Genomic DNA, 27634 nt, shown 5'->3' on the forward strand with positions numbered 1-27634 from the left:
GACGTTTCCTTCTGGAGGCTCCTCCGCTGCAATGTGAGGTGATCACAGAGAGGAGGGAGGAAGCAAAGGAGGAACACTCGGTACTGAGACTCAGCAGCATCATGGCACCTATCGGATTAAAGGCGGTGGTCGGCGAAAGTAAGATTTTTGTTTAATTAGTTTTTTTTTACGATTTGATATGTTGAGCTGCTGCAGTGCTGCGCCTAAATGTGGTTTTGTATTGTGAGTTTGTGATTTTTTAAGGATGCGGATGTGTGCTAGTGCATCTGGGCGATGATGATGATGAAGGTTGTGTCTTTGGTGTTCCATGTTATCCCATTGCAAACCACAGCTGTGTGGTGTTGGAGCTGTAGATAACCTGCAGAGACTGGTTTGTCTCAGTAGGCTACTGCGGTGCTGATGCGTATTTGTAGCCTATTTAATACGGCGGAGGGTGGATGGGATATCACAAGCTGTAATTGCCCACTGGAAATTAAGACAAGATAATTCTTCAGAAGGCTGCAGAAAGCCTGGGTGCAAATGCACGCCCTTTCAATTTCAAATAGCGGTAACTCATAAATACCCTGCATTGGAGCTGCAGCATAAATTGTAATTTTGATCTGTAAAATGCTCCTCAAGCCACTGTCAGCTAATTATGGCCAATCATCTCATTTCAGTGTATCAGTAATAGACATGAGATTTTCCCTCTCCGTCCATGGGATTCCCTGGATTCAGCAGCGCCTCACCCCTCTGCTGTAGCACGAATCGGTTGCGTAAAACACCCTTTCTCCACCAGAGCTGAATCGAGCTGCGCTCAGCGCCGCTGCACATCAATGGCCGATTGAATCCAAATGTGTCCAAGACGGGGAAGTTATCTTAAAAAGGGCCACTACGGGAGCAAATTCCGCATTATGTGCACACATACAAATGCTACCACCTACAACGATCATTCGATGTCCTTCATCATCATTATCACCACCATGCCCTTTACCGATCAGTCTGTTCATCCTGCATCATTAGGAGGATGTCAACTCGACCGCTCGTATCGGATTTAGTCATTTAGACTCATTTATTTGGGCTGATGCTCGCGCAGTGTCGCTGTGTGGTGCTGATGCAGGCCTGAACATGGAGGCGCAGAGCGATTCTGCTCAGCAGGGTCAGCTGGGTGCAAGTGATGGTGGTCGTGTTAATGTCAGACAGGCCTGCAAGTAAAGTCACACAGACCTCTTAATGTGAAAACAGTCGCCCAGAAGCCTGTTTCTAGAAAAAAATCACCTTCAGCTGCACCTTTTCTTCACTTTCTTTTCTTTTCTTTTCTTTTTGCTCACATCCTGTGCCCATGGTGCAGGGTTTGCTTCATTTGATTTCTGTCGTCTAGTTTATTGATTTGGTTACGTTTTCACTCCAAAAATTCCCCCAGTATCTTTGGACTGATCTCTCTCTTCTTCTCTCTTTGGCATTTAGACATTTAAATATCAAAATGTGTTCAATATTTTAAGGATCATCACATTTCTTATAAGTGTGCCACCACCACATCCCATTAAAAACACATACCGGTACACATCTTCAGTTGCAGTCTTTCTGCGTTGATATGGGTGAGTGGAAAGCTTTCTATTTGAGAATCAGGCCTCCCACCTCAACACTGAACTCATAATAATTGCCATCCTAAAACATTCATGACTGCAGTATAATCCTAAAAAGACGATATGTTATATATCATGAAATGTTCCTGATGTGGTCGGACTGGAGGTTAGACTGAAAAATGAATAAATATAGTTTAGTATTAAATCATCTATTAATGATGCATGACCCATAGCTTATAGCTGTAAATAAAACGGACGGTTATGAAACATTTTGCTGGGAAGAAAGAATTTAACCAGTGTACATTTGTAATATTATACAAATTATCGTATAAAATTAGTAAAATCCAGCCTGTCTAAGAAGTTGGAACATCTTTAAATTTAATATACTGATATTTAATACTAATAATTGAGGTGCTATGAAGCACAGTTGGGATCCCAGACTTAACTCTCTATCAGTGGTAGTTATACATGATAAGGTTTTATTCTGTGAAGGCGAGGCTAAAAGGTTAGACCACTACACAATGCAGCTTCATTCACCAAATATTCTGACATGTTCTGCATTATTGAATTACTTATGCTTTGATAACTCTCTGTTATATAACAGGGCCACGCAGGCTGTCAGTGTCGAGTGAATCGCTCCCAGAACAATGTAAACACGCGTGCATGTCTCCCAGTAGGTAAAGGCAGAGACGCAGCAGGCAACACCTGCGCTCTGTTTGGCTGAGGTGAAGCAGGGATGGGATTGGTGGAGGCGAGGGGGGGGGGGGGTGAAAAAGGGAGGGTGACACCATCATGGGCCCTCTGCAGCAGTGGATGTAGCAGCCAGGATGAAGGAGGGGGGGGATGGGCAGTAAAGGGAGCTTCACCCTCCCCTTTCATGACTGTATATGAGCATCAGGCTGTGAGAGAGATGGAAAGTAAGGCTACAAACATGAGCTGACACATATTTCCGCCACAACAGTGCTGCAACTCAGGTGAATGAAACTGAAGGAACACAGCAAATAAAACCCAGCGATGATTGAGAAATGAGACATTGTTTTTGACACTCAGGATGTTTAATTGCATAGAGACATGATTATATTAATACAGGCGAACACGTTATTGTGCCCAATCTTTTTGTTTCCAATAAACGAAAGGTTGCTTTTGACCTTTTTATGTTGACCCAGATAAGATTTAATCCTCATGTTAAGATATGAATTAAAAGTTAACTGAGATGTAAATTACAGTCATAAGATGTTGTATCAGTGGTTATGTAATTTTCTGTTTTGATTTTAATATTTAGATTTTCTGCCTCAAATCCACATCCACTGCGATGAGAATTATGGATTCTGTACATGGTACGCCCGACATAACTACGCAGCTTTTCCAGCACCCCATTTTTTTGTTTCATGCAAAAATAATCATTATGTTAATGCCCTAAACGTCATCGCATCAGTCTATCGAAACACATTTCACTCCCAGTGAATCCGTCGACGATCGCCCAGCCTTACTTTTCTACAACCAATGTCTCCAGCGACTTTTTCTGTTGTCATGTGAGTGCACATGAAATACAGTAGACAGCCATCACATACCATTGATTAGCATCCTGTCGTTACAAAATAGGTACAAATAACAGGATTGTGAATCTTACAGTCCTTGATTAAGATGTAAAAGGAAGGGTTAATTATTTGGAAAAAGATCTGATTGGATTCTATATGGATATTCCATTAACCTATCATTGTCATAGAATTTGAGTTAAAGGCAGGGTTGGTAATTTTCAAAAATTAGCCGGATTTTTAAAGTAGCATTCCCTCAGTGCTCCGTCTTTACCCATCCCCTCTGTGCTCTCTCAAAAGCCACCCCCCTCACTTATTCAAGCGCCGTTGGTCCAGAAGCAGATTTCATCTTATGCTTTGAGTAAGGGCTTGTGAATGCATGGGCTAAAGAAAGAGCAGGAAGACAGATTGGCTCATCTAATTAGTACCTCGTGTTAAAAATGCTTAAGAGAACAGATGTTCTTTGTTAAGACAATTTTAACCAATTTCTTAAGAAGTGTATTTGGAGGGAATAACCTACACTGCCTTTAACCCCATAAATTTGGACTGTCCGGTGTTTAAACAGCAGACAATGGAAGGTTTGTGCTCAAAGATATCAGTTAGATTACAAGTTATTATCATTGAATTGGAATATTATTAAGCGTTATAGTATGAATTGAGTTGACCCCGGAACTGCTACCTCATCGTGGTGGGGGCGTTTGAGTTTGAGCAGGATCGTTATGTTTTTTTGCGAGGCGTTTGCTGTGTAAAGGTTCTTGGTTCGATTCCCCGGCTGTGTAGAGTTTGCATGTTCACCCTGTGTGGGTGGGTTCTCTGTGGAACTCATTTCCAAATTAAAGCCAAGCATAGTGGCTATGCACCTTCAGAGATGTATTTTTGATCTCTGGAAAGAGCCACGCTTTACCTTCATTGTCATATCCTTACTCTTATTCACACATGTAAGACTGATTTTTGTATTCTTATTTCATTCTGTAGGGGAAGAAAATAAAGGGCACTATGCCCAATCTTGACTTAATCCTTTTAATGTCTAATAATGTGTTTAATGATGAGGCTTTTGACTTTTCCTTGGAAGTATCTGGAAGCAAGTGGCTGTGTACCCATCTCTAGTAGTGCTTAGAGAAAAGATAAAGGTGAAACAGAAGGACATATGCACACGCGCACTTCTTTGCAAATGGACACAAACACACGGGCACGCGCATTTGATAAGCTCTCCATTGACCTTGGAAGCATCACTGAACCCCAGCATCACACACACCCGTCTGGGTTCAGTCTGACGCAGTGACTGCTGCCGCTGGGTCTCTGTAAATCACACACAACACCAATTCATGCGTGCTACACACACACACACACACACACACACACACACACACACACACACACACACACACATGCACACAGTGCCAAACAAATCCATGCTTTGATGTCATGTCCCTGTGGTTACGATGCATGGAGTTCTGGCTAAAATAAAGCTTTCTAAAGAAGGCTAAGAGCAGCTCATGATCCGAATGAATTCCCCGTCTCTTTATGCTGTTTCAGAGCTGGCACACATCCTCCTCCCACTCTTCTCATTAGATCGTAACGTCTCACACCATCCTCCTTCTCCAAACATACACACATGTACAGTGACGACACATTTATTACAGTAACGTCTACTTTTAGTACGCAGGTGCAATTTGCATGATTGCGTCAGCCATGATTGCGCCTCCTTTGATGAGCAAACAAAAATGAGCATAAATAGCAAAGCTGGCATGACATGAAGAAGATGAATCGCTTTGTTGTTTCAACTGTCTGAGAATTCAATATACGACACAAGATGATATTGGTTTGGGATTTTCCTCTGTACATTAGCAGCATGGCTGAGCTGGACGAGACTGCAGAGGAATCAGAGCTGCAGACTGAGCTACAGCCAGCACAGTAGAGCCTGCAGCATCCCAGAGGATAACTTGCCTCCTCAGTCTATTATATTTTGTCTGCAATTTTCTGTTCTCTGGGTTTCTGGGAGGTTTTTCATCCTTGTGCTTAAAGACAAGACAAAGTATAGAGGTCTTCCAGTTTCCTCCTCTGCTGTTAGTGTAACGTAATAAAGCCAAAAGAATCTCTTAATGATGCGTCAGTGACCTTTCAAAATGTATTAGCATTTAGTGCACCTTAATTTTTCGTAATGTGTTATATCCTGAATGAGAATTGAATATTTGGTGCATCACTTAAGAGGGATTTGATTACTAGAAGATTTATCATATCATCTCTGATGATATGTGCATCAGCTCTCTGGAGAATCTCAGTAATTCAAGGCTGTACAGGGCTGATGACCTCCATGCATTGTATTTACATCAGTAGGTCAACATGAACACTCCAAAATGGAATAAATAAGACTAAAATCACATTATAATGTGTTTTATTTTGCTATCTTACATCCAAAAATGTACAACTCCAAAAGAGCCGCTCGAACTCTTTGAACCCATGCTATTGTACACAAGCTTGTTTTCCCTAACTTACACTGGATTTGGATTGCATTAGATACAACTCACCGTGTGGGGTAAGCAATACAACATAAATAATAAATATATTTCATAAATCATGTTACATTTGTTTTTTTATTGTCAGATACAGATTACAGAAAATGAATGCAGGATAGGAATACATTATTTCTAAAATATCAAACACTTCTTGTCCAAGCTGTTCCAATGTCCATATTTGATACTTGTTCTGTTCAATTGAAAGAGAATAACCTTAGTGTAGTATGAATTTTATTTTATTTTATTTACAAAATGGCAGATGTCCTTAATGATGTGTTCTTATACTTGATGTAATCTTTGGCTATAACCATACATTTACACATTGAGCTTCTTGTGTTGCTGCCCTAAGAAAGAATAAACATCCAGCTGGTTGGAACACACTGTGAAGCGTTCATGTTGAAAATACATATCTTATTATATAAAGAAGAACTGCTCAAGAAATCATGTCTAAAAAGATCACTCCTACTGTGGGTGTGAAGTAGGAGTATGCAGCAGCAGGTTGTATAGTCATTGATTAGTCAACTGCTTGTTATGGACCTCATTATGTAAGAAAATAGAGCAACATTAGTATCTTATTGTGTTTGTATGTAAATTATCTGCAGTGTTCAAATTAACAGTGAATGAATGTAATAAACCACCATAGAGAGAAATGTTAACATCTGAATTTGACTCATTGGCCTGTGATGATGTCATCGATGGGTAGTTGCCATATCAGGTGAGCCACAAAGACCACACACAGTCTGCTGCAATGGTACTAATGAAACCTGCTCCAAGCTGTGTTCTGGTTGCTGCAGTACTACCTTCTGATGATTGATGACAGCATCTCTTAATCTGGGTTTACCCTCATAGAAGCTCCTCACTGTCAGATAAAGAGAGGTGGCTGTCACCTCCACGTGTGTCTGCAGTGTCTTTAGACCACTCTGTGGGAATCTATTTCTTCTGTTTCTTCTGATGCTGTAACATCTTTTGTGGCCCAGCAGGTACAATTCTTATGTTTTAAGGCATTCAAAGCATATTAATAGTTGGGTTTTTTTTGTCGTTGTTACTGAACTAATAATACTTGATGCTTAAACTTTGTAGGCTTTCACCATGCCCAGGCACACTTTAATGTAAATTGCATGAGAATAAAGAAAACGGTCACCAAAGATCAGCCCATTATCATCAATTTACAACACAGACAGACGTGCTGGCAGAGGCCTCTGTCTGCTCTCTGCTCGTCTACGTCACCTCCTGTCAACCCCTCAGTGAAGGGCATGAGAGAGGGTCTTTCCTCACATGTTTTAAGTTGGGTGACGTGCACCTCTCCTCTTCAGTCAGCATGACCTCTTCCTTTGACTGGGTCAGTTTTGGAGGCATGTGAGGCCAACAACAACTCGGGCTGGTTATGGTGTTATGTAACCGCCTGTCCAGTGGGCCTGCAGATAAATATCAGGCAGACCTACTCTAAAACATTTCATTTGAAAGTTGTTGTATTACACTAGCAGTGTAGTTCTTGCAGTTGCTAGTATAGAGTCTAATATAGTGTTTGATAACTGCATTAGAGGGATCAAACAGGATAAATGTGTCTAAATATATCTCTACAGATCAAACATAGATCGAAGAAAAATATCGGCCGATATCTGATTTTTTTTTTTTTGTTTCAGCCACAAGAGTCCCATATCTGTCGGGTAGTTTCAAGACTAATCTTAAATGTTTGGGTTCAGTTTAATTTAAAACAGTGTTAAAGAAACATGAAACAGTCAGAAACCATTGTCCCTTGCCATGTAACCAAGCAACTACCCTGGTGAATCAGTGCTTAAATGTATTACTTTAGCTTTTTATGTTTTTACGTGTTAGCAAATTAACTTCCATATTGGAGCTTTAAGTAATGAATGATTGGTAATCAATCTATTTTCAAAGTGAACATCAAGTTATCATGAATTGATTTCTGAACAAATCTTTAATTGGTTTATTATAATTATTACAAATAAGTCTGATTAACTTATTTTACTGTATAATTGTCTAAAACAGAGCTATGAACCATGACGTATCAGTGATGAAATTCAACTGTTACCTTCTTCATGTTCTCCTGAGGCCTACAGCCTTTGCTCATAATACAACGTCATAACTGTTATACTTTTATTTGCCATTCTGTTGTTTCATTGCCCCTGATATGAGACAGTATGAGCGCCATTGGCTTCATGACTTAACTAAGTTCTTCATTAAAGGTGGAAACCCAATGAGTCAAGCTTAAAGTGTCTTTTATTCCAGCAGTTTAAAGAGCCTTTGAACTGAAGAGTGTTGAAGGCTGTCATCGTGTTTCAGTGCGAGCCCAGCTGAAATGTCCGCCTGTCTCTTTAAGATCAGTCGTGTCAGATTCTCTCGAGAGGGATGCTGCTGTGAAGCTGAGATCCAGAGAAAAAATGGGTCATGTACTCATAGGTGAAAGTCCCCGAAGGGGGCATAACCACGAGTCAAAGGGAGAAACTGTCAGCTCTTCACTGCTGCATCATGTGCAGACTCACTGAACCTATCGGCATGATCATAGAGCTCAAAACATTTCTTCTTTTTTTGTTAACAATGACTGTAGGCAGTTTTTTGGAATAAGTCTAAATAGACAATATGTGTTGTTGTTTTTTTTTTTTTTAATTTACATGATCTGTGGCATTTGATTCTTTTCTGTTCTTTCAGTCACTCCAAGTTTTCCTCTCTCTCCTACAAGAGAACAAGAGGATGTGTATCCTGTTAAACTGGGTGTGTGTGTGTGTGTGTGTGTGTGTGTGTGTGTGTGTGTGTGTGTGTGTGTGTGTGTGTGTGTGTGTGTGTGTGTGTGTGTGTGTGTGTGTGTGTGTGTGTGTGTGTGTGTGTGTGTGTGTGTGTGTGTGTGTGTGTGTGTGTGTGTGTGTGTGTGTGTGTGTGTGTGTGTGTGTGTGTGTGTGTGTGTGTTTGCGCATGCCTGTTTGGTTGGCACAGCTGTTGCGCTGTTATTTCAGGTTCGTTCCCTTCTGTCTGACTGCTGGGTTCTCTATTGTTGTGCTCGTATCAAAAGGTCAAAGTGGAAAAATCAACAGCACTGTGTTAGACGTCGGTTACAGGAGTGAAGTGCCCCTTTAACTCTTTTCAGTATCCTTTCTGTAAGAACCCTTGAAGGAGATAAACGTGTGTAAATAGATTTGGAAATGGATTGTTTATTTTTCTTTACCATTTATTCTAAAACTTTCTCTCTCTTTTACAAATCTTAGCATGTTCAAATGTATATGAAAAATACATTGAAAGCCAGATTTTGTTGATGAAAACTGATAAAAGAATAGTCTGGATGGACATTTTTATATTCAGCCGGAAATCAGCTGAAAATGAGTCACTGACACCTTACCTTGAAATACCTTGAAATACCTTGAAAAGTCACAAGTTGGAAAATGTATTTAAAGCAACACTTACATTTATAAAGATCAGATGGTGAGTGATAGGACAACATGTGCCTTTAAACTATTGTTTTGGGCTCCAGCAGCTCACAAGGGGAAATATCTAGCTCTTTAGCTGCTAAATGATTCGCTCCTTTCACCAGCCAATCAGGAATTCTAACGCTGCTTAGATCAGGAAACCCTTATCAGAAAAATGCTGCTGCAGGGTAAAAGGGAAAAAAGTGATGGATGACCCCAGAGCTTTTTGTTTGTAGCAGTGTCTCCTCCTGAGGTGTGGAGTCGCTGCTGCGGGAAAAACAAGTCAACTAAACAGCATTAATGTTTGCTATTGTAAGGCTCATCAGCTCCATCTTTAATAACCCAAAAAGCCCGGAGTTTCAGTTTTTGTATTTGGTTTAGTTCTGCTGTGCCGTTGTGCTGACACGGCAGCTTTAAGAACAGGACACGGAAGGTGCTGGAAATAATCGTCTGAAGCTGAGTCTGGGAATCTCTCTGTCATTTAGTGAGAAAAGAACTGGGACTATTCCACGTTCATACATCCCACAGGAGGTCACGTACAGTTCCTCTGACTCAAAGGAGGTGCAGGTTGGAGTCTCATTGTTCCAGGATTCACTAGGTCAAATTCCAGTCACATCGTTTATACAGTCTGTAGGCTGCAAGTAAAGGACCAGTCTGTAGTTATTTAGAAAACATACCTTTTCTATACATGAGCTATATTCACATGCACCAGGTTATCATTCCCTGTGTCCTTCCTTCCTTCCTTCCCTCTTTTTTCCATATCCTTCCTTACTTCCTTCTCATAAATCAGGGTATTTACAAAGTGTGACGCTTTGAGCCCTTCCTCTGACAAAATGGAGACAAGCATGTAACACCTTAACAGCCCTTGTCAATAGAGTAAAATGACAGACCTTGATATTAAGTTTATTTTCCACAGCCATCATTATTCTTCATCTTGTGTTTTTGACTTTAAGCAGATCCAGTGACAGTTCCAATGGATGTCTTGCTCTGCTTTGGTTAATTAGCTGTAGCCTTAGCTCTCATCTTTTTTAAGCCACATTTTGATTCCATTAAAGGGTCAGGCCTGATCTTTAAGAGTTTGTGTTTGTACGCTTGAATTTAAGGAGAAATATTACTTGATTACTCCCCTCCAGTTATAATCTGTGATGTGCTGTTTTAAGATTTAAATTGGACATATTAGTTGTTGACTTCGTAGTTATTTTGGTAGCAGACATGACATATTTGGACAAAAGGGTTGATTTCCATGACTGCACTATCCAGGCGGAAAAATAGTCTTGACAGTAACATGTCTATTTTGACATTATTGTTTTGTAGCCTGAAAGATGAACGGTTTTTGTGTTAGATGTGTGTTCAGTAGTTCTGTTTTTACGTCATTTCTAATCTGTGGTAATCCATCAGTATCTGTGTTGCCTCAGGTTTATGCCTGGGCCAAGGGGCTTAGCTGAGTGGTTTATATTCACAGCCATCCAGCATGATGTAAAACAGTAATTCACCCTAAATGGGTTTATCCTAATACAGCTGGCAGATGGTTGGTACAATGATCAGGCTAATGTCAGATGCACGGCATCACAATGACCATCGCTGTTAGATCTCACAGTGGATGGGATTATTTCTCCGCTGGATCTTTGAGACTGCAGAGACATGAAGCAGCATCATTCCCCGACGGTCTCTGTGTTTATATCCACCACTGTAGGAGATTTGTGGTCATTAACCTTGGACGAGGCTATATTTGTCCTTCACGTGTTACTGCCCTCCAGCGTTGGAAATGCATCGTGGGATGTTCAGATTTAGACCAACGCCAGTAGCGCAGGATAATGTAAAAGCTGTTTCCACTACAGTTTGTATTTATTGTCGAGCAGCATTCTCGTCATGTGAGTTAATGAAGCCCAAAACCAGCAAGAATAAGATACAAAGCAGCATGTAAGACTGTATGCTTGACCTGAAATGACAATGTTCCCTTGACTGCACTGTAGTCATGTGGCTGAATTTAAAGAAGCCTGAATTATCCGTGTTAGTGGTTTGGCCACAAGTGTTTGCTTCCATTGCTAGCATTGGTTCACTGTGGAGAGCACTGGTAGCCTAGTGGTCAGTGTGCATCCCACATACAGAGGGCAGTATGTCCTGGGTTCGAATCCCGTGACTCCTTTCCTGCATGTCATTCTCCAGTCTCCAGAGATGTTAGGCTGATCAGATGATGGATGGATGACATTACTGAAACAGTTGGTGAGGTTTCTTTTTCACTGTCTGTCTAATGTCTAATTGGGATTTAAATGGCTTTACACAATACCCAGCTTTTCTGATTTATGCAAATAAGGAGCAGCAGCCTTCAGCTCTAATGAAGAAGAAAAGCCATTGTCACTGTGTATACAAGTATTATGACTGTTTTCTGATGAGGAAATGTTCTCCATCATTTTATGTTCTTCATATTTTAATGCCTCAGTCCTGATTTTTCTTGTCTTTTCTTTGACAGAGATTATGAATGATGTGATCAAGAAGGTGAAGAAGAAGGGAGAATGGAAGGTAAGAAGTTCACTTTGAAGAAAATAGCTCACTATGGGTGGAGTACTGACGGGGTGTGTGAACGTTTGAGACTCAAACTGATCAGTGAGGTAACAAAAAAATCCCTGCAGCCTCGTCGGCAGCTTCGCCAGTCGTTCCATTTAATCAATTAGTTTGATGCTTTGAATTGTGGGTTACAAAACCTGTCAAGCCAAAAATGTTTTGGAACTGCTGGCAGGCTTATTCAGCATTTTCCTCCCTGTCCAGAATTTAAATAATGATACCACTGAAGCCATGATGTGGTTTTCTGCTTATCTTTGCCGTTTCTTTTAAAGACAAGAGCAATCTGTTGATTATTTAGTTATTCAAATGACTAAAACGTTTCCTGGCAGAAATGTTGTTTAAAAACTCCTCATGAGGAGGGTTATGTTTAAACGCTGGGATGTGAAGCTTTATTTGAAGGCGAGAGCTTTATTGTTGGAAGTTCAACGCGAGTAATAAACTGTGTCTGTTTAATACCCAACTGTTGTACTTCCTGTTTCCAGGCGCTGATCGTGGACCAGCTCAGCATGAGGATGTTGTCTTCCTGCTGCAAGATGACAGACATCATGACCGAGGGCATCACCAGTAAGACACCTGAATCTCAGCTGCCATTATACTGGTTTGTTTGTATTTACTGAGCACTTCTTTAACTGCGTACTTGTCTGCTTCTTCTTCTCTAGTCGTGGAGGACATCAACAAACGACGAGAGCCTCTTCCCAGCCTGGAGGCCATTTTCCTGATCACACCCACAGAGAAGGTACGGGAGCACTCTATCTCTGTCTCTCTTTAGTCCATCGTTTACATTTAGAAGTTTTGTCGTAGGAGAACAGAGAAGCCGAACACTCAGCTGTAAAAACATAAATACACATTCACAATCCCCTTGTTTCCATATCTCGCTCTCTCACTAATTCAAATTAAAAAAAAATCTGCTTCATTGTGAATACAACTATTTGATTTAGTTCAGTGACATCATGGTCTATTTTTAAATGTCAAACATTACATTGGTCTTTTACAGACAGAAAACATCCCAGCCTACATTTCTGAAAAGTATTATTTAAATCTAAAGACAAACAGAAGACTGCAAACATTGAAGATAGATAGATAGATAGATAGATAGATAGATAGATAGATAGATAGATAGATAGATAGATAGATAGATAGATAGATAGATACTTTATTGATCCCGAGGGAAATTCACATACTGTATGTAATACTGTACACATACTGTATGTAAAGCAGGAACTCAGAGTAGCACTTAAATGTAAAATGAAGGATCTGTTTGTTTACGGCTCTATTAACATCGGCAGACATTTTAGAAATGTTTAAAACTATGACGTCTTGTGATCATTCATTATACTGTACATGTATCACAGGACACTCTCTTTTGTATAAACACACCCGCATGAACGTATCAAACATCTTCATGATCTAATCAACTCCATTTATTTCTCCAGTCTGTCCAAACCCTCATCGCCGACTTCAAAGACCCTCATTCAGCTAAATACAAGGCAGCCCATGTGTTCTTCACTGACTGTGAGTATACTAACCAAGACCTGCTATTGGTGTTTTTTGCTTGAAATATTTAAGCAAGAAACAGCAAATCAAACGCTGTAGTACTTAAGTTTACAGTCAGAACACAAACACAGACAAAACTCACTTTAAAAAAAAATAACATCTATGACTTAACACATTTCTAACCTTTTTTTTCTTCTTAAATGTCCTGATTTCAGCCTGCCCTGATCCTCTGTTCAATGAGCTGACGAAGAGCCGCGCTTCCAAAAACATCAAAACTCTGACAGAGATCAACATCGCCTTCTTACCCTACGAGTCGCAGGTAAACAACCAGCGGTGCAAAACTCACCGAGGACAGAGAAATGAAGTTAACTCTGCTGCTCAAAGAGAAACCCTGAGAGTGCTGGTTGTGCTATGTGCTATGCTTATATTTATTCTGTAAAACAGAACCATTGATACATATCCGACATGCTGTATTCTTATTTCTTTCTTTGTGAACCAACACAACATTTCACTCATCAGGCCCCTGGATTGTTTTTCCTGTCTTGTCTTTATTCACCTTGCCTCTCCCCTCCTCGTACGCAAGAAATACACGCTGCCTCATTTGCATTCTTAGTGACTGTGAGTGAAAACCAGAGTGAGAGACTTTAAGACAAAAAGCTTTCGCAAAGCACGGAGAGAGGTCGACTAAGACAGATAGGAGGAGAGAGATGCAGCAAAGGACACAGACAGGAATAGTAACTGTGAGGTTATTGGTTGTTGGAGTCAATGATGGCTAAAAAGAGACAAGAAAGAAACACACATTTTTACTGAGGTGGCCACTTAGCCCATCGCTGCTGACTCATCAGTGGCTGTGTTTAGTTCCAGACTCTCATTTGTAGTGGCCTTCTCTTTCTCCCCTCTCCTTTCATCTCCACCTTTGCGGACTTTTGAAATTCCTGCCTCCATCATGTTTTTCCTCTGGTCTCCCTCCCTATCTCTGTTTTCTTGTTTTAATCCCACCATTCCTCCATTTCTGCCTTTACATGTTACTACTTATTTATTTCATTAATTTTTCTATTATATAATTTCCCTTCTTCCAATCATATTTTTCCAAATTTCCTCTCCCTCCACCAGTCCCCCCCCCCCCCTCTCTCTCTCTCTCTCTCTCTCCCTCTCTCTCTCTCTCTCTCTCTCTCCCTCTCCCTCCATCTCCCACATCTCTCCTTCTGTCCATCCTTGTCTCTCACTATCTGAAAATGCTGCTTGGCCCACAATGCTTTGCTCCTCTCCTGTCTACTATGATTAATTCAGAGTCAGTGGTTTTCTGCTTCAGGCAAAGCGCTGCCTCATAGCCCCGCCCACAGACTGATGCTCTCAAATCCATTGGATGAGTCAGGATCCATACAACATGCGGTAGCCAATTGTAGACAGGTCTACACAGGGACCCTTCTGCAGAGCAGTAAAAATTGATCATGTGACTCTGGACAGAAGGGGTGGGAGGAGGGAGTGGTAGGGAGCAATGTAGGAGAGGAGGGAAGGAGAAGAGGGAGAGGAGTTAAGGACAGAACAGTGGAGGAAGCATTACATGGCAGGGGAGGAAAGAGGAGAACAGAAAGATGAGAGACGTTGAGGCAGGAGAGTAGAGAAGATGAGAAGAGAGGATTAAAAGACAGGAAGAGAAAGATGAGGAGGAGAGGAGAGGACAAAAAGGAGATAAGATACTGCAGCAGAGAGAGAGAGAAATAGAGAGAGGGGTGGAAAGGAGAATTGAGGCTGAAGGAGAACATGAGGTGGGATGAAAATCTGACAAAATGCAGGAAAAGCAAAAAAATGACGACATTAAGGGAGAGAGGAAGAGAAAAGCCGACAGCAGTATAAAAGGGTAACAAGGACATGAGAGAGAAGAGAAGAGAAGACAGATGGAGAAAAGGTGACAAATGAGAGGAGAGGACATAAACTAAATATTAGTCAGAAGATGACAGAAGGGAAGGATCGTTGAAAGATGAGGTGAAAAAAAATAATAAAGATAGATGAATGCATGAGTGAAAGACAGAAAATCAGGACATTGGAGGATAGAGGGAACAAGAGGAAATAGGAGAAATGATAGAGGAATTAGGAAGGTGAGCAATCGAATCACCTAATGGCAACAATGTGTTTGTACGTGCAGGTGTACTCTCTGGACAATGCAGATGCCTTCCACAGTTTCTACAGCCCCCATAAGACGCAGCTGAAGAACCCTGTGATGGAGAGGCTGGCTGAGCAGATCGCTACGCTCTGCGCCACCCTGAAGGAGTACCCTGCTGTCAGATACCGAGGGTGAGGCTCAGATAGCAGGGGGGCGCTGCGGAGAAAATGTCTTCACTGTACGGATGCCTGTTGTTTTAACCTGCTCCTTGATGGACCTCAGTGTGACCTGCAATGCTTGAGGAAAATGGTGTTCATTAAAGTCCACTTAAAAATAAATCAAAAAAGAAAACTCTTGACATTCCTGTTTTGCATATTTATCTGTGTGTGAACGTGTTAGTGACTCTAAGTTCTTAAATATAAAGACAAATCCACAATCTATTAATACAGACTTTTAAAAGTGATTAATACATCTAGGCTTCTTACAAAACTACTGCAGCACAGTGCAAGTAAGCACTATTAAATAACTTATGTGGAATATTTGAGTTTCCTTATTGATATCCATTTCCTTTAGGATCTGCAGATGTCAGAAGTTAACACTGTTTGATTGAAATGTTTTCTTCCTTGACTGTAAAGTGTGTCTTTGTTTGCCCTTCTCCCCTCTTCCTTTTCAATCTCTCACCTCTGGTCTCACTGTGTCTGATTCCATATGCCTCCATTGGTTTGACCACATACTCATCCACTGTCACTGTCAGTGAGTACAAGGACAACGCCACCCTGGCCCAGCTGGTGCAGGACAAACTGGACGCCTACAAGGCTGATGACCCCACTATGGGAGAGGTGGGCTCAGCTCTTTTTTTCTTTTTCTTTTTTTTTAAACCTGTTGTCTTATAATCTTTGTCCTATTAAATCACATTTATTTTTCGCCTTTTTACATTTCTGTACGTGTGTGTCTTTCTCTCTGTAGGGTCCAGATAAGGCTCGCTCACAGCTGATCATTCTGGACAGGGCGTTTGACCCCGTCTCTCCTGTCCTTCATGAGCTCACCTTCCAGGCCATGGGCTACGACCTGCTGCCCATCGAGAACGACGTCTACAAGTAAGAAAAATCCATGTGGCACATCAGAAGAAAAGGGAACTAGAATAAGAGTTCATTAAGGAAGTGTGTCTCTGTTCTGCAGGTATGAGACCAGCGGCATGGGGGATTCTCGTGAGAAGGAGGTTCTGCTGCATGAGGACGATGACCTGTGGGTGAGCCTGAGACACAAACACATAGCCGAGGTGTCCCAGTGAGTACCCTTCCTCTCCCTTTGTATCTTTGCCCAGGCTTTGGATACCTTCAAACGATACCACTACCACTTTCTCTCATGTTTCACTGCTTCTCTGTCATCAGGGAAGTGACACGCCAGCTGAAGGAGTTCTCTGCCAGCAAGAGGATGAACACTGGAGAGAAGGTGAAGAGGAAGCAAATCTGGAAATATTTGAAAGATAAAATCTAAAGTAGTGTTTTCTTAGCTGTTTTGTGTAAAATGTTAATGTAGAATAGGTATATAATAAGTGTTGAAGTTAGTGATATAGTTATTAGAAAAAAGAACTAGCTGTAAACAAATCAATGGCTTGGGGATTTCCACAACATTAATTCATCCTACTTTGTGTTTTGAGCTTTTTTTTTCTTTTCTGAAACAGTTCACCCTTAAAACACCGCGCTCAAGTGTTGATGGGCAAACTGTTCTGCGATAGAAACATCGCCATCATCAATAGTTCACTTGACTCTGTTTTGTTTTTGATGTTCTGTGCTGCTGTTGAAATCCTTTTGCTTCGGTTTGAACAGACCACGATGAGGGATCTGTCCCAGATGCTGAAGAAGATGCCTCAGTATCAGAAGGAGCTCAGCAAGGTATGTGTGTCTGTGTGTGTATGTGTTTATTAGTATGTGGTTGTCTTCTGAGTGTGCACACATCTATGCTGACCCTGCATGCTTTGTGTTTTGTTTTTTTAGTACTCCACTCATCTGCAGCTGGCTGAGGACTGTATGAAGCACTACCAAGGAACAGTAGATAAGTTGTGTCGTGTGGAACAGGTGAGAGAGAAACAAGAAGAATATACTTTTAAAATTCAAAGTGGACTCATGTATTTTAGGGTTGAAAATGACAATCTTGCCTGCGCAGGATCTGGCTATGGGTACAGACGCTGAGGGTGAGAAGATCAAAGACCCAATGAGGGCCATCGTGCCCATCCTGCTGGATGCCAACGTTACCACATACGACAAGATCCGCATCATCCTGCTCTACATCTTCCTCAAGAATGGTAAGGAGCAGTGTACAGGTCTTAGTTTTTTCTCTTAATGTAACATAAACATATTTCTACAGCCTAGAATAGACAAACCAAGGCCAGGCTCTGACAAAGGCCTGTGGTATTTTAGGATGCTGTAGACACTTTTAAGAACATATTTGACAGAGCAGATTGAAATCAGAGACCTCAATTCTAGATGTCCGTAAGTCCTTCACACTGCTCCACAAAGCAAGACTTTTGCTTTCTTGTCACAAAAGCGAAGCCCCCTACATCCTAAAACCAGCTGGACAAACTGAAAGAAATGGTCGATTTTCTTTTTATGCGATGTGACCTTGGTGTGTGTCTGTACAGGTATTACAGAGGAGAACTTGAACAAACTGATCCAGCACGCTCAGATCCCCCCTGAGGACAGTGAGATCATCACCAACATGGCCCACCTGGGGGTCCCCATCATCACAGACGTAAGGTCCCCGCTGAGTGATGCTCCCTGTCTGTCAGTCTTGTGTTTTTCTCTCGCCGAGAGTTTCTCCACCTCTGAGTCTCCGCTTATCTTTTGATTTCTGAGCGTGTACTTCTTTTTCACCACTTCATTTTGAAACGTACGAGCTCATCTTATGGACGAAAACCACGTGAAGGAGATGTGCGACTTATTCTGGCCACCATTACTGTTGTCTTTCTTCTCCCTCCTCCATCAGTCCACCCTCCGCAGAGGAAAGAAGCTGGACAGGAAGGAGCGTGTGAGCGAGCAGACCTATCAGCTGTCCCGTTGGACACCACTGGTCAAGGACATCATGGAGGTGTGTTTTAAAGATTTGGACTCTATTTGACTTATCTTACACAATGCTGTAAATGTAAGAACCATCTTTACTGATCTTTTTTTTAACAAGCAAACCTAAAATGGGAATCCAATACAAACACAGTCATTGATCTGACCTTGATTTATTTTTTATTTAGTGGACGTACACACACCAAAACGACCTAAACTGAACAGCTGTGTAACCAGGATGCTATTTTTAGCCCTTTATTTGTGCAAAGCCTACTCTCCAATGGTAGAGCCACACGTGGTTGCTAGGAAACATGACACACTGAAGCTCCTATCAAACTGTGTTTACTTGTGAGGATAGATGGATGGTATTGCTGACAAAGATGTGTTTCGTGTTTTTTTGTCCCCCCTGCAGGATGCTATTGAAGATAAGCTGGACACCAAGCACTACCCTTACATTTCCACCCGCTCCTCTGCTTCCTTCAGCACCACTGCAGTCAGGTAAGCTTGTCAGTTAATAAACATACACATTGTAAGGGAATAACCCTTTTTAAATCAAACCGAAAGAAATGATGCAATAGTCATATGTGAAGGGAGATGAGAGGAGCAGATCAATTCTTGAGAAAAAATCAAGAGCAGGGAGGTGAAGCCGATGACAGGGAGGTCAGTGAGCTGGTATCCCAGTGTGAGGATAGCACAGGAGGCAACCTTAATAATTAGGCTTTCTACAAATACCACAACAAATCCAAATTCTAAAAGTATAAAGACAAACACTGCTGAAATTTTGCTCACGAAAGCATAATAGTGCGAGGGTCACTCCTTTAAATTTTCTGCTTCCATGTAAGCAAGCTAACCTTAATACAAGTTATCAATATTCCCATCTCCACAAGCGCATGGAGGTATCTGTGAGTGGGAGACGTGAAGCCACTTTGAGCTCCACTAATCCTGAAACTTCAGTCTGTGTGGAAGCTGCTGGTGTGTGTACTGATTCAGCTTCAAATGATCCTGTTAGAAACCAACACGACTCATTTCACATCCCTCCCCCACTGAAACACACACACACACACACGCACACACACACGTGTGTCTATACACACAGAGCTGAGGAGCAAACTAGCACACGTATGTTTGACATAGAAAAGCTCCACTGATGCAGGAAACGCCTGTTTATGTTGGGATGTGATCTCTAATGTGCAATGTGGCTCAAAATCAGCTTATTCTGTCCTCATCTTAAAGTAGCAATTATCTACATTTCTATTTTAACAATAAATCAAATGACTGTGTGTTACTTGATAGGGGAGTCTCATAATACCAAACCCACACACCTCTATTACTAAGTCTGTATTTCCTTCATCTCTGCATGCAGTGGTTGTTGGCATTAAAATGAAGCAGGTTAGCATCCTGGCACTAATTAGCAGATTAGCTGTAGAGAAATTGGTAAAAATAGTGGAGGAATTATCTGGTATAGAGACAGGTATCAGGTGTAAAAGACCCACATCAAAGCAAAAAGAAGTCTGAATATCAGCTGTGGGTTTGATTTGTGCTGATCATAGACTGTTTTAGGTCTATGGCCGTGTTGGGTTTACACAGCTAGAGGTGACCATCCATCCATCCATTGATTATCTATACTGCTTTTCCCGTTTGGGGTCGTGGGGGGCTGGAGCCAATCCCAGCTGTTATGGGAAGGAGGCGGGGTACACCCTGGACGGGTCGGCAGTCAATCACTCGCTTTCTGTGAGGTGCCAACCACTACAGCAGCGTACAGCCTAGATCCATGAATGCAATAATTAAATCTCTGTCCACGTGCTGATGAAAGGACCTGTGACCTAAAAAAATGTTAAATATATTCATAAACAGATGAAGCTTAGCTGATGATGTCATACTAGTGGTTAGTGGAGATACAATACTATTTAAGTTGCCTATAAAGCCTTACATGCATCAAGACTGAGATAGATACATTTTTCTTAATCCTCTCATGATGGAAAAGACAGATATTATTAATTCAGGTGGTTGCCTCAGATTTTCATAACTACTGTTTCATTAAAACCAAAATAACACGTGATAAACTTTTATCAAAAAACCTGTTTACATTTCCAGTGCTCGGTACGGCCACTGGCACAAGAATAAGACCCCTGGAGAGTACCGCACCGGACCACGCGTCATGGTCTTCATCATCGGGGGCGTGTCCTTCAGTGAGATGCGCTGCGCCTATGAGGTCACGCAGGCCAATGGGAAGTGGGAGGCCATCATTGGTAAGTAGTGCAACAGGAGGCGCTAGAGAGCGCAGGGCGAGACCACGGGTTTATATGTATATCTTTTAGAGTTCTGAACATGGCTTATGAAAGATGTACAAAGGAACCTTGAAGAGGAGAGTACAGCCTCTGATAAACGTGTTTGTATTCTACTGCAGTGTTAATACTCACCTTCCTGCAGTGATGTACAGGTGTACTCCCGGATGCCATCACAGCACTGATGAGCGTGGTTAAAAGTTTTAGAGCACACTTCTGACCACAATCAGCCATCCTATCAGCAGTGTTGGTTCTGCTGTTCTGCTGTGTGTTCAGTTACTCTTTAGAGCAACGCAGAGTGGACGTGTCTTTTGAATGTTTTCTACAAATTGTGAAAGTTGATCAAATTTAATTTAGCAACCACGTCCTTTGGGGAGGTTTTAGAGGACTGTTCAAGGTTGAACACCTTTGGTCAACAGGTTCTCTGAAGAAAACAGCCACTGAACCAGAACTGACCCAAATAGAATACAGATAGATTTTTCTTTTAGCACAGGATTAAATACATGAACCTTTTGCCAACATAACATCTTTTAATAATTGCTTCATTATAAGTTTCCGTCCATACATTTCTGGAATTAAGCTTCCCGTTCTTGAATCAGGCAAAAGATGATCACACATTTTGAGTTTAACATGGAAAAGGAAAATGTTGACATACTCTTGATGAAAAAAAAAAAAATTACATATGGTTATGTTTGGTAAGTCATCAATGATTGTATATGAATGTATAGGCTGTCCCTTTTTTACAAACAAACAAACATTTCAGGTTTTCCAAAGTTAAGCCTCCCTCAACACAGGATTTGTAGAACAGTATCTTTTCCTTCTGTGAATTTCATGCACCCACATCATGAATCCCACACCACACGTGATTTTCATCAGATTTGCAGCCCCACACTGAGCTGTATGAGCTTTATGTAGTACAGTATGTGGAGGGCTAGCTGCAGGGAGTCGTAACAACCTGCCTTCTGTGTGCAATGTGTTACGTTAGCTTAGCCCTTTGTTATGCACCTCTGTACTGTTTATTTCATGTCTTACAGCTTTGCATTCAGTCTGTGTTATTAATGGAAAAGTGTCTGTTGTTTTTTTGTTGTGCTCTGCTTCAGCTGTTGTCCTTTTTAAAACTACTGTTGTCTTTGAATTGCAGCCATGCCATGTCTTTTCTGTGTCTGTTTGTATTCTGTGTTTTTGACACAAGGCGAGTGCGTGGATGAGTGTGAACTTCCTGGTTTAGAATTATCTGTGTGTGCGTGTGTGTGTGTGCGCGCGTGTGTGTGCAAGTATGTTGTGTATGTCAGGTTGCTTGTTTTTTAACCCCTTTGTTTATGCAAGAGTGGGGGAGGGGCGTGGACTGTGCTGAGAGAAGAGTGGTGAAGCCGCCTCTGTTCCTCCACAGGTTCCACCCACTTGCTATCCCCCACCAAATTCTTATCGGACCTGCAGCACCCCGACTTCCGAGAGTCCACTAGGGTGTCCTTTGAGGACGCAGAAGCCTCAGCCGAGTGAGGCAGAGAGAGATTGGGAGGGAGGGAGAGAGAAATCACACACAAAAAAGTAAAGGCAGCCGCACAAAGAAGCCCTTTCTGAACCCTCACAGTATAAGGGCCTTCTCCCTGTTCCTTCTTCTTCTTTGAACACTCAGTACTGTTTTCTGTAACTCCACCTTCCTCCTCCCCTGTAATCCTCAGTGATGGGCATCCCCAACCTCCCCTCAATGCATGGTCCTCTTCATCAGGCCCCAGTCCCTGTTTGTGAGAGTATTCAATCAATCAGGGAATCCTGAATTTTTCAGGTGTTAACTGGCTGCTGTCCCGACAAGAAGGCTTAAATCTGAACCTCACCCCACATGCACACCTCCGGATTTGATTGAGTCTGTAAAGAGCCCAATGTGGACTCACTTCAAACATGAAATAACCTGCGTAGGGTGCAGACTCCCTCAGATCGTACTAAGCTTATTGCTCAAAACAGAAGTGATTGTGCTTGACAGGCTGTTGTAGGAAACATTTACCAATCACATGTAGTCACGTCTCAAAGCATTCCCTGTCTATTCTTCTGCTGTGTATGTATTAGCTTTGTGCTGGATTGAAGGAGACTTTAACCAGTGATTAAGATCATACACATATTAGGAAAATAAACTCAGATGTCATATCAGCTGAGATTAAGGGTCAATTTCCCGTTCTGTTTTCAAACTGTCTGACTTTTATTGAGTTGCCCCCTGCTGGCCATTACAAAGAATGCATGATATAGATCAGTGTAGCTTGGCTTTACTTATGACATATCGCGTAGCCTGCATGGCACAACAAAATATACAAATGTAAATGTATGTAAAATCTATTCCCTAAAAAAAAACTTGCATCATGTAAAAACAACATTTATACGTTACATATTTGTGCAGAGGTTGTATGCAGCCTTGCAGCCTTGCAGCCTCGTGTCCATGTAACCTTGACATAGTAATGCTCAGCATGTCACAGTGTGTCTCGGTCTGTAAGGCTCAGGTTCTTTGGAAACAGCCCAGGTTCTGTCTCTGATGAAGAGCGGCCATGCCTGAGGGGGTTGTGACCCCATCCCTGCTGCCTCCTCCCATCATCTCAGCTGGGTGGATTAAATCGTTCCTCCTCAGCCACCCAAAGGCCCTTTGTGCCCGTCGAACACTAACTCCTGATTTAATCTACCCCCGAGATCCATCTTTATCAGTTTGAGTCGTATTTTTTTTGTAGTCAACTCCTCGCCAAGACAATCACCTTAATTTTTCTTTCCTTTTTTTTTTTAGGACAGGTCCTTGAATTGGATTTCAAAAAAGGATTCTCTCCTTTTTCCTTGTGTCGTTTTTTTTTGTTCTTTTGACTCCCAAGACCTAGTCCATGTCACTTTCTCTCAGACCACCATTACATGCTTACATGTCTCATGGCTCTTCTGCAGAGGGTGCTGAATAGAAGCATCCTTATCTCGATAATACCTTCAGGATGCTGCCTCACAGGGCAACCTTGGTGAGGAACAGTCAAGTAACAGGAATAAGTTCAGATCAATTAAGCGCAGATGCCTAGAAAGTTGTCCTTCGTATCACTCCCACTTTGATGCCTCTCTGCGGACAGAGCCGGGGACTGTAGTTATGTTCCACCTGATACGCTTTAGCAAACTAAAAAAAGTAAAGATGCTGCACATACCCAACAGCTGCCACTAACCCCCCCCCCCCCTCCCTCCCACGTGAACAAGAGAACCACCATTTACATCCTTTGCATCAGTGTATATTAACATAAATACGTGTTGATCACAAAAAGTCTAAAATTAAAAGAATCTGTTTACAAGTACAAAACACTGATCAAGCATTTATTAAAAAATACATTTACAGTACTTCTAAATGGTCACTGAGATCTTTGCCAGTGTGCAAATTCTGCAAGGTTCAATTGTGTCACAGAGTCTAATCAGGTCATTCAAAATATAAATAAAACTGAGAAATGTGCAACCTTACTGAGGTAAATTGTATGAAATTTTAAAATGTATCTTAACTAATAATGGGATTATTGGCCTGATTTTTTATTTTTTATTTTGGGAGAAGTGTGTCTTAAAGTTAAGTTGTTTTTTAAATTCCAAACATTGTAATTGGAGAGAGATGAAAGATTTCTACGTGACATATTTACATGGTCAGCTTCTGAGCTTTACCTAGGACCTAGGTCAAGCATTTAAAAATATTTTGTTGCAGGAATAAAGTGCTACCAGTTAGAAATATGGTTCTTTTAAAACACACCTTGTTGGTAGATGTAATAAATAACCCCGGTTTGCATTCATATCCATGACTGCCTCATTGTTCATTTCTGTAAAGAATTAGGTGATCGACTTTAAATTGACTTATACACACACATTTCCATCTAAAGCGGGACTTTCACTCATGAAAGACTGAATATTGAAGACCTGTGTAGCTCCCTCATCCCTAACTAATCTGCTAAAGCGATATCGTTTGCAAACCAACTTTTGGTTTTTATGGTTTTCTCAGTAAGCAGCTCTCACCATCAGCAGTATGGCTGTTCCCCCGCATACTGCTGCATCAACACTTCCTGAGTAAAATGGCCATCACTTACTTTGACAAGTGTTTGTTTTTTTACGCTGTTTTGATCTTAATCATGCACAGTAATACTTTAGTCAATACTTTAGACATCAATGTCACTGTGTTCTGTTTCTGGGGCTCAAAGGCCCACGAAGCTGTGTGTTTAGGTAACAGCAGAGAAGTAGGTGAAGCCACTCCCTCTTAACCCCCCACCTACGCCCCCTGACACTTCCGACCCCCACATCAACATATTAACACAGCTCCAGATGGGCTTGCCTATTTTCTCTGCTGTTTGTACCTAAGGTTCTTCCACTCCCTGTTCTGAGCCCACATAGACTCTAGTTTAGCTTTACTGAAGCTCCCGATCAAACCAGAGTGGAAGAAACACGCAGCTTTGCAAAAGAAAAACATCAGTGTAGCTGAAATACTTTTTGATAATGCTGAACAGGTGTGAGGAGTAAATCAAACGAGTCGTGCAGTGAATCATCAGGTGATTGAGCAACAAACAGAACGGGACAAAGGTTTGCTTTACTCCTCACATCACCTTTTATGTTTTTTGAAAAGTCAGAAATGTGTCTTCAGCTGTCTCAAGAGTCCGTCCCTGTGTTAGTATGGCGCTAGATTTTACATCGACATTCATGTTTGTGGCAGAAAATGGACCTCATTCTTGGGTGTTCATGACGCGTAGAGTCGATCTGCGTCAATCTTTTTATTTTGTGGTTGTGTTTTTCAGCGTCCTGCATGCTCTACTTTGAGTCCATCTATTTTTCTAACACCTGATTGGCTGTGCATTGTAGATTTGTGACGAGTTGCAGAATTCCAAGCAGCACATCTGATGCTTAAACTCACACATTCATGCTAATCATGTAGTTTTGTTATTTTACATGTGCTTCCATATCTGTTTGCTGCATGTGAATTCAAAACTATGTTATGTGTTTGCATCAGGCTGTATGTCTGCAGACTGAAGGATTAACAGTTTTAGTCAGAGCTATGTCAAATGTTTGTATCGATCCAAATCCAAATCATTTAGTTGCTAATGTTCCTGATGTTGGAATTATATTTGGGCCTGTTATTGATGGCCTGTTGTTGTAAACACCATTGTTGTGTGCAGATCCAGGGACGATGCCAGGGAACATCTGATTGGCCATGCCCATACAGGCTTCAAAACAGTTTTTAACACTATTTTTATCAAGGTTTTCTCCATCTATGCAGATTTATTTTCACTCATTTGTAGTAAATTCTGAAAGAGTTTTTCTATGAAGTTGTGATCGACTGAATGATGATGATGATGATGATGATGAGAGTAGTGATAAGCTGTCGAAATTCTTTAAATGAACTTCTTAAGTAATGTCTACCTAACAGTAGCAAGGCACATGTAAATCTGGGGAAAATCAGCCGAACTAGTGTGCCAGTACTACAAAGGTAGTCAGTAATCTCAGCGATAGTGTTAGTCGTTCTAACTTGAGGTTACTGAGGTTGCTAACATCACTTCCATCGTTGTGTCACACCACCCTCGTCGAAAGTAGCTGCATCACAAGAGCTGAAAACACATTTTGATCTGTTCCACTCTTAGGTGCTGATCTAACGCCGTGTATTTCTGTGTGTGTGTGTGTGTGTGTTTGACAAATGTGTGTGTCTCCAGGATCGACCAACATCTTCACCCCCACCACCCTGCTGGAGCAGCTCAAGGCCATGAACAAACCAGACGAGGAAGTGGCAAGCTAAAATCCTCCAACAACATCTCTCTCCTCTTTCTCTTCACCCTGCTGCCCTTTGACCCGTCTGTCCCCCCGTGTCCTTCCCCCAAACAACCCGACTTTCATGTGTATGCATCTTGCTTGAGAAGACTAAAAAAGACATCTTAGATGATAAAAAAAATATATGTTGTATCAAAGAATAAAACTGTTGCAAGTATTCTCATGTTTTACAATGGATGCAACTAAATGAACTTACTGAAATAGGTTTAAATATCAGAACAGAAGGCCATTTAAAACTGAAAGTACCAAAATGTAATATTGTATGCTATCAAACCTGCTAGAATGTGTAAAGATAGACATTTCTTTCCTTTGGGTTTCCTCCTTGCTGTGAGTTTTATTGGAAGCCGATGGAGGAGGGATGTGCAGTTTGAGAGGTTGATGTTGTAAAATATATCATATCAGTCAACATGCAATATATTTAAATATATCAACAGAGAGGGACACCCCCCCCCCCCCCCCCCCCCCCGACCCCCCCATTTGAGATGTTCGTATTCAGTAGCATGCTTGGACTTAGTGTGGATTGTTAATGTGTTTGTATCCAGTGTGGATGTTCTGGGAGCCACAGAGTTAGCATTTAGCTTTTTTTTCCCCTTAAAGAACAATACTTCAGTGAAAACATCTGTTCTGAGTATCACAATGTCTAAAACATGCTCTCATACTTTTGCAATAGTTTAAGGTTCTGTTTGGGATCTGGCAGCCACAGTAGTCTGTGTGTGTTTCCCCAGACTAAAGCTGTCTTATTTACATGTGGATGCAAATGAAACTGTTTGGAACATTTGGAGCGTATAGTAAGATATAAATAACTAGGACTATGCAACATGAGTGGTAGAAGTGTCGGTGGGTGTCTCCAAACTGTTTTTCTTTTGGATGAGACGATCCTTCATGTTAGTTTATATTTGTAGTGGGTGATTATCTGTTGAGGAGAGGATCTTTGTTGGGCTTCAGTGTAGCTTGCCTCCATCATTAAAGATCCATGCAGACCCATGTGCTGCTTTGGACGACCTTTATTTCAGGACAAAGTGAAGGTTCCTTTTCTTTAAACAAGGTTTGCCAAACGACAAACTATTACAGCAAGTAAACTAAAATGCTAATGTGTCGGCTGCATGCTGGTAACTTGTAGTCTTGCAAACTACAAATGGATTCTTTTGGAAGTGACGGGGACAATGTTATGAAATATGCATTTGATTCCAATATTTGATACTCAAAACAGACTTTTTCAGTCAAGTATTTTGTCAGCACTTGATGGAGCAGATGTTAGAGAAAGGAAACGCTCTGTATAAAAGCCAGAATCATCCCCCATCCTGCCGC

General features: G+C 41.4%; 1 protein-coding gene across 2 annotated transcripts; it reads left to right on the forward strand.

Annotated features, from left to right (window-relative positions):
- The first annotated feature begins 26 nt into the window (after positions 1–26).
- Positions 27–27220, forward strand: stxbp1a (syntaxin binding protein 1a). Of its 2 annotated transcripts, XM_079364199.1 has the most exons (20): positions 27–138; positions 11503–11552; positions 12077–12158; positions 12254–12330; positions 13028–13106; positions 13304–13407; positions 15235–15383; positions 15947–16031; positions 16159–16289; positions 16372–16479; positions 16584–16644; positions 17022–17087; positions 17190–17270; positions 17359–17497; positions 17834–17943; positions 18178–18279; positions 18661–18746; positions 20343–20497; positions 21924–22081; positions 26212–26270. In XM_079364199.1, the coding sequence occupies exons 1-19, from the start codon at positions 102–104 to the stop codon at positions 22031–22033; spliced, it is 1812 nt and encodes a 603-aa protein (XP_079220325.1). In that variant the 5' UTR covers positions 27–101; the 3' UTR covers positions 22034–22081; positions 26212–26270. The 2 variants fall into 2 exon arrangements, with proteins under 2 accessions (XP_079220325.1, XP_079220326.1); XM_079364200.1 differs by lacking the exon at positions 21924–22081 and having other exon boundaries at positions 26212–27220.
- Positions 27221–27634: the final 414 nt, after the last annotated feature.

The sequence above is a fragment of the Symphodus melops genome, assembly GCF_947650265.1.
Source record: "Symphodus melops genome assembly, chromosome: 16".
Classification (NCBI taxonomy): Eukaryota; Metazoa; Chordata; class Actinopteri; order Labriformes; family Labridae; genus Symphodus; species Symphodus melops.

What these genes read in the sequence shown, in the direction of transcription:
- stxbp1a (XM_079364199.1), top strand. Translation starts at nt 102, where the DNA reads ATGGCACCTATCGGATTAAAGGCGGTGGTCGGCGAAA. An exon ending in CATGACCGAGGGCATCACCA is followed by an intron (nt 12,159 to 12,253) that starts GTAAGACACCTG and finishes CTTCTTCTCTAG; the next exon opens with TCGTGGAGGACATCAACAAA. An exon ending in TGATCACACCCACAGAGAAG is followed by an intron (nt 12,331 to 13,027) that starts GTACGGGAGCAC and finishes TTATTTCTCCAG; the next exon opens with TCTGTCCAAACCCTCATCGC.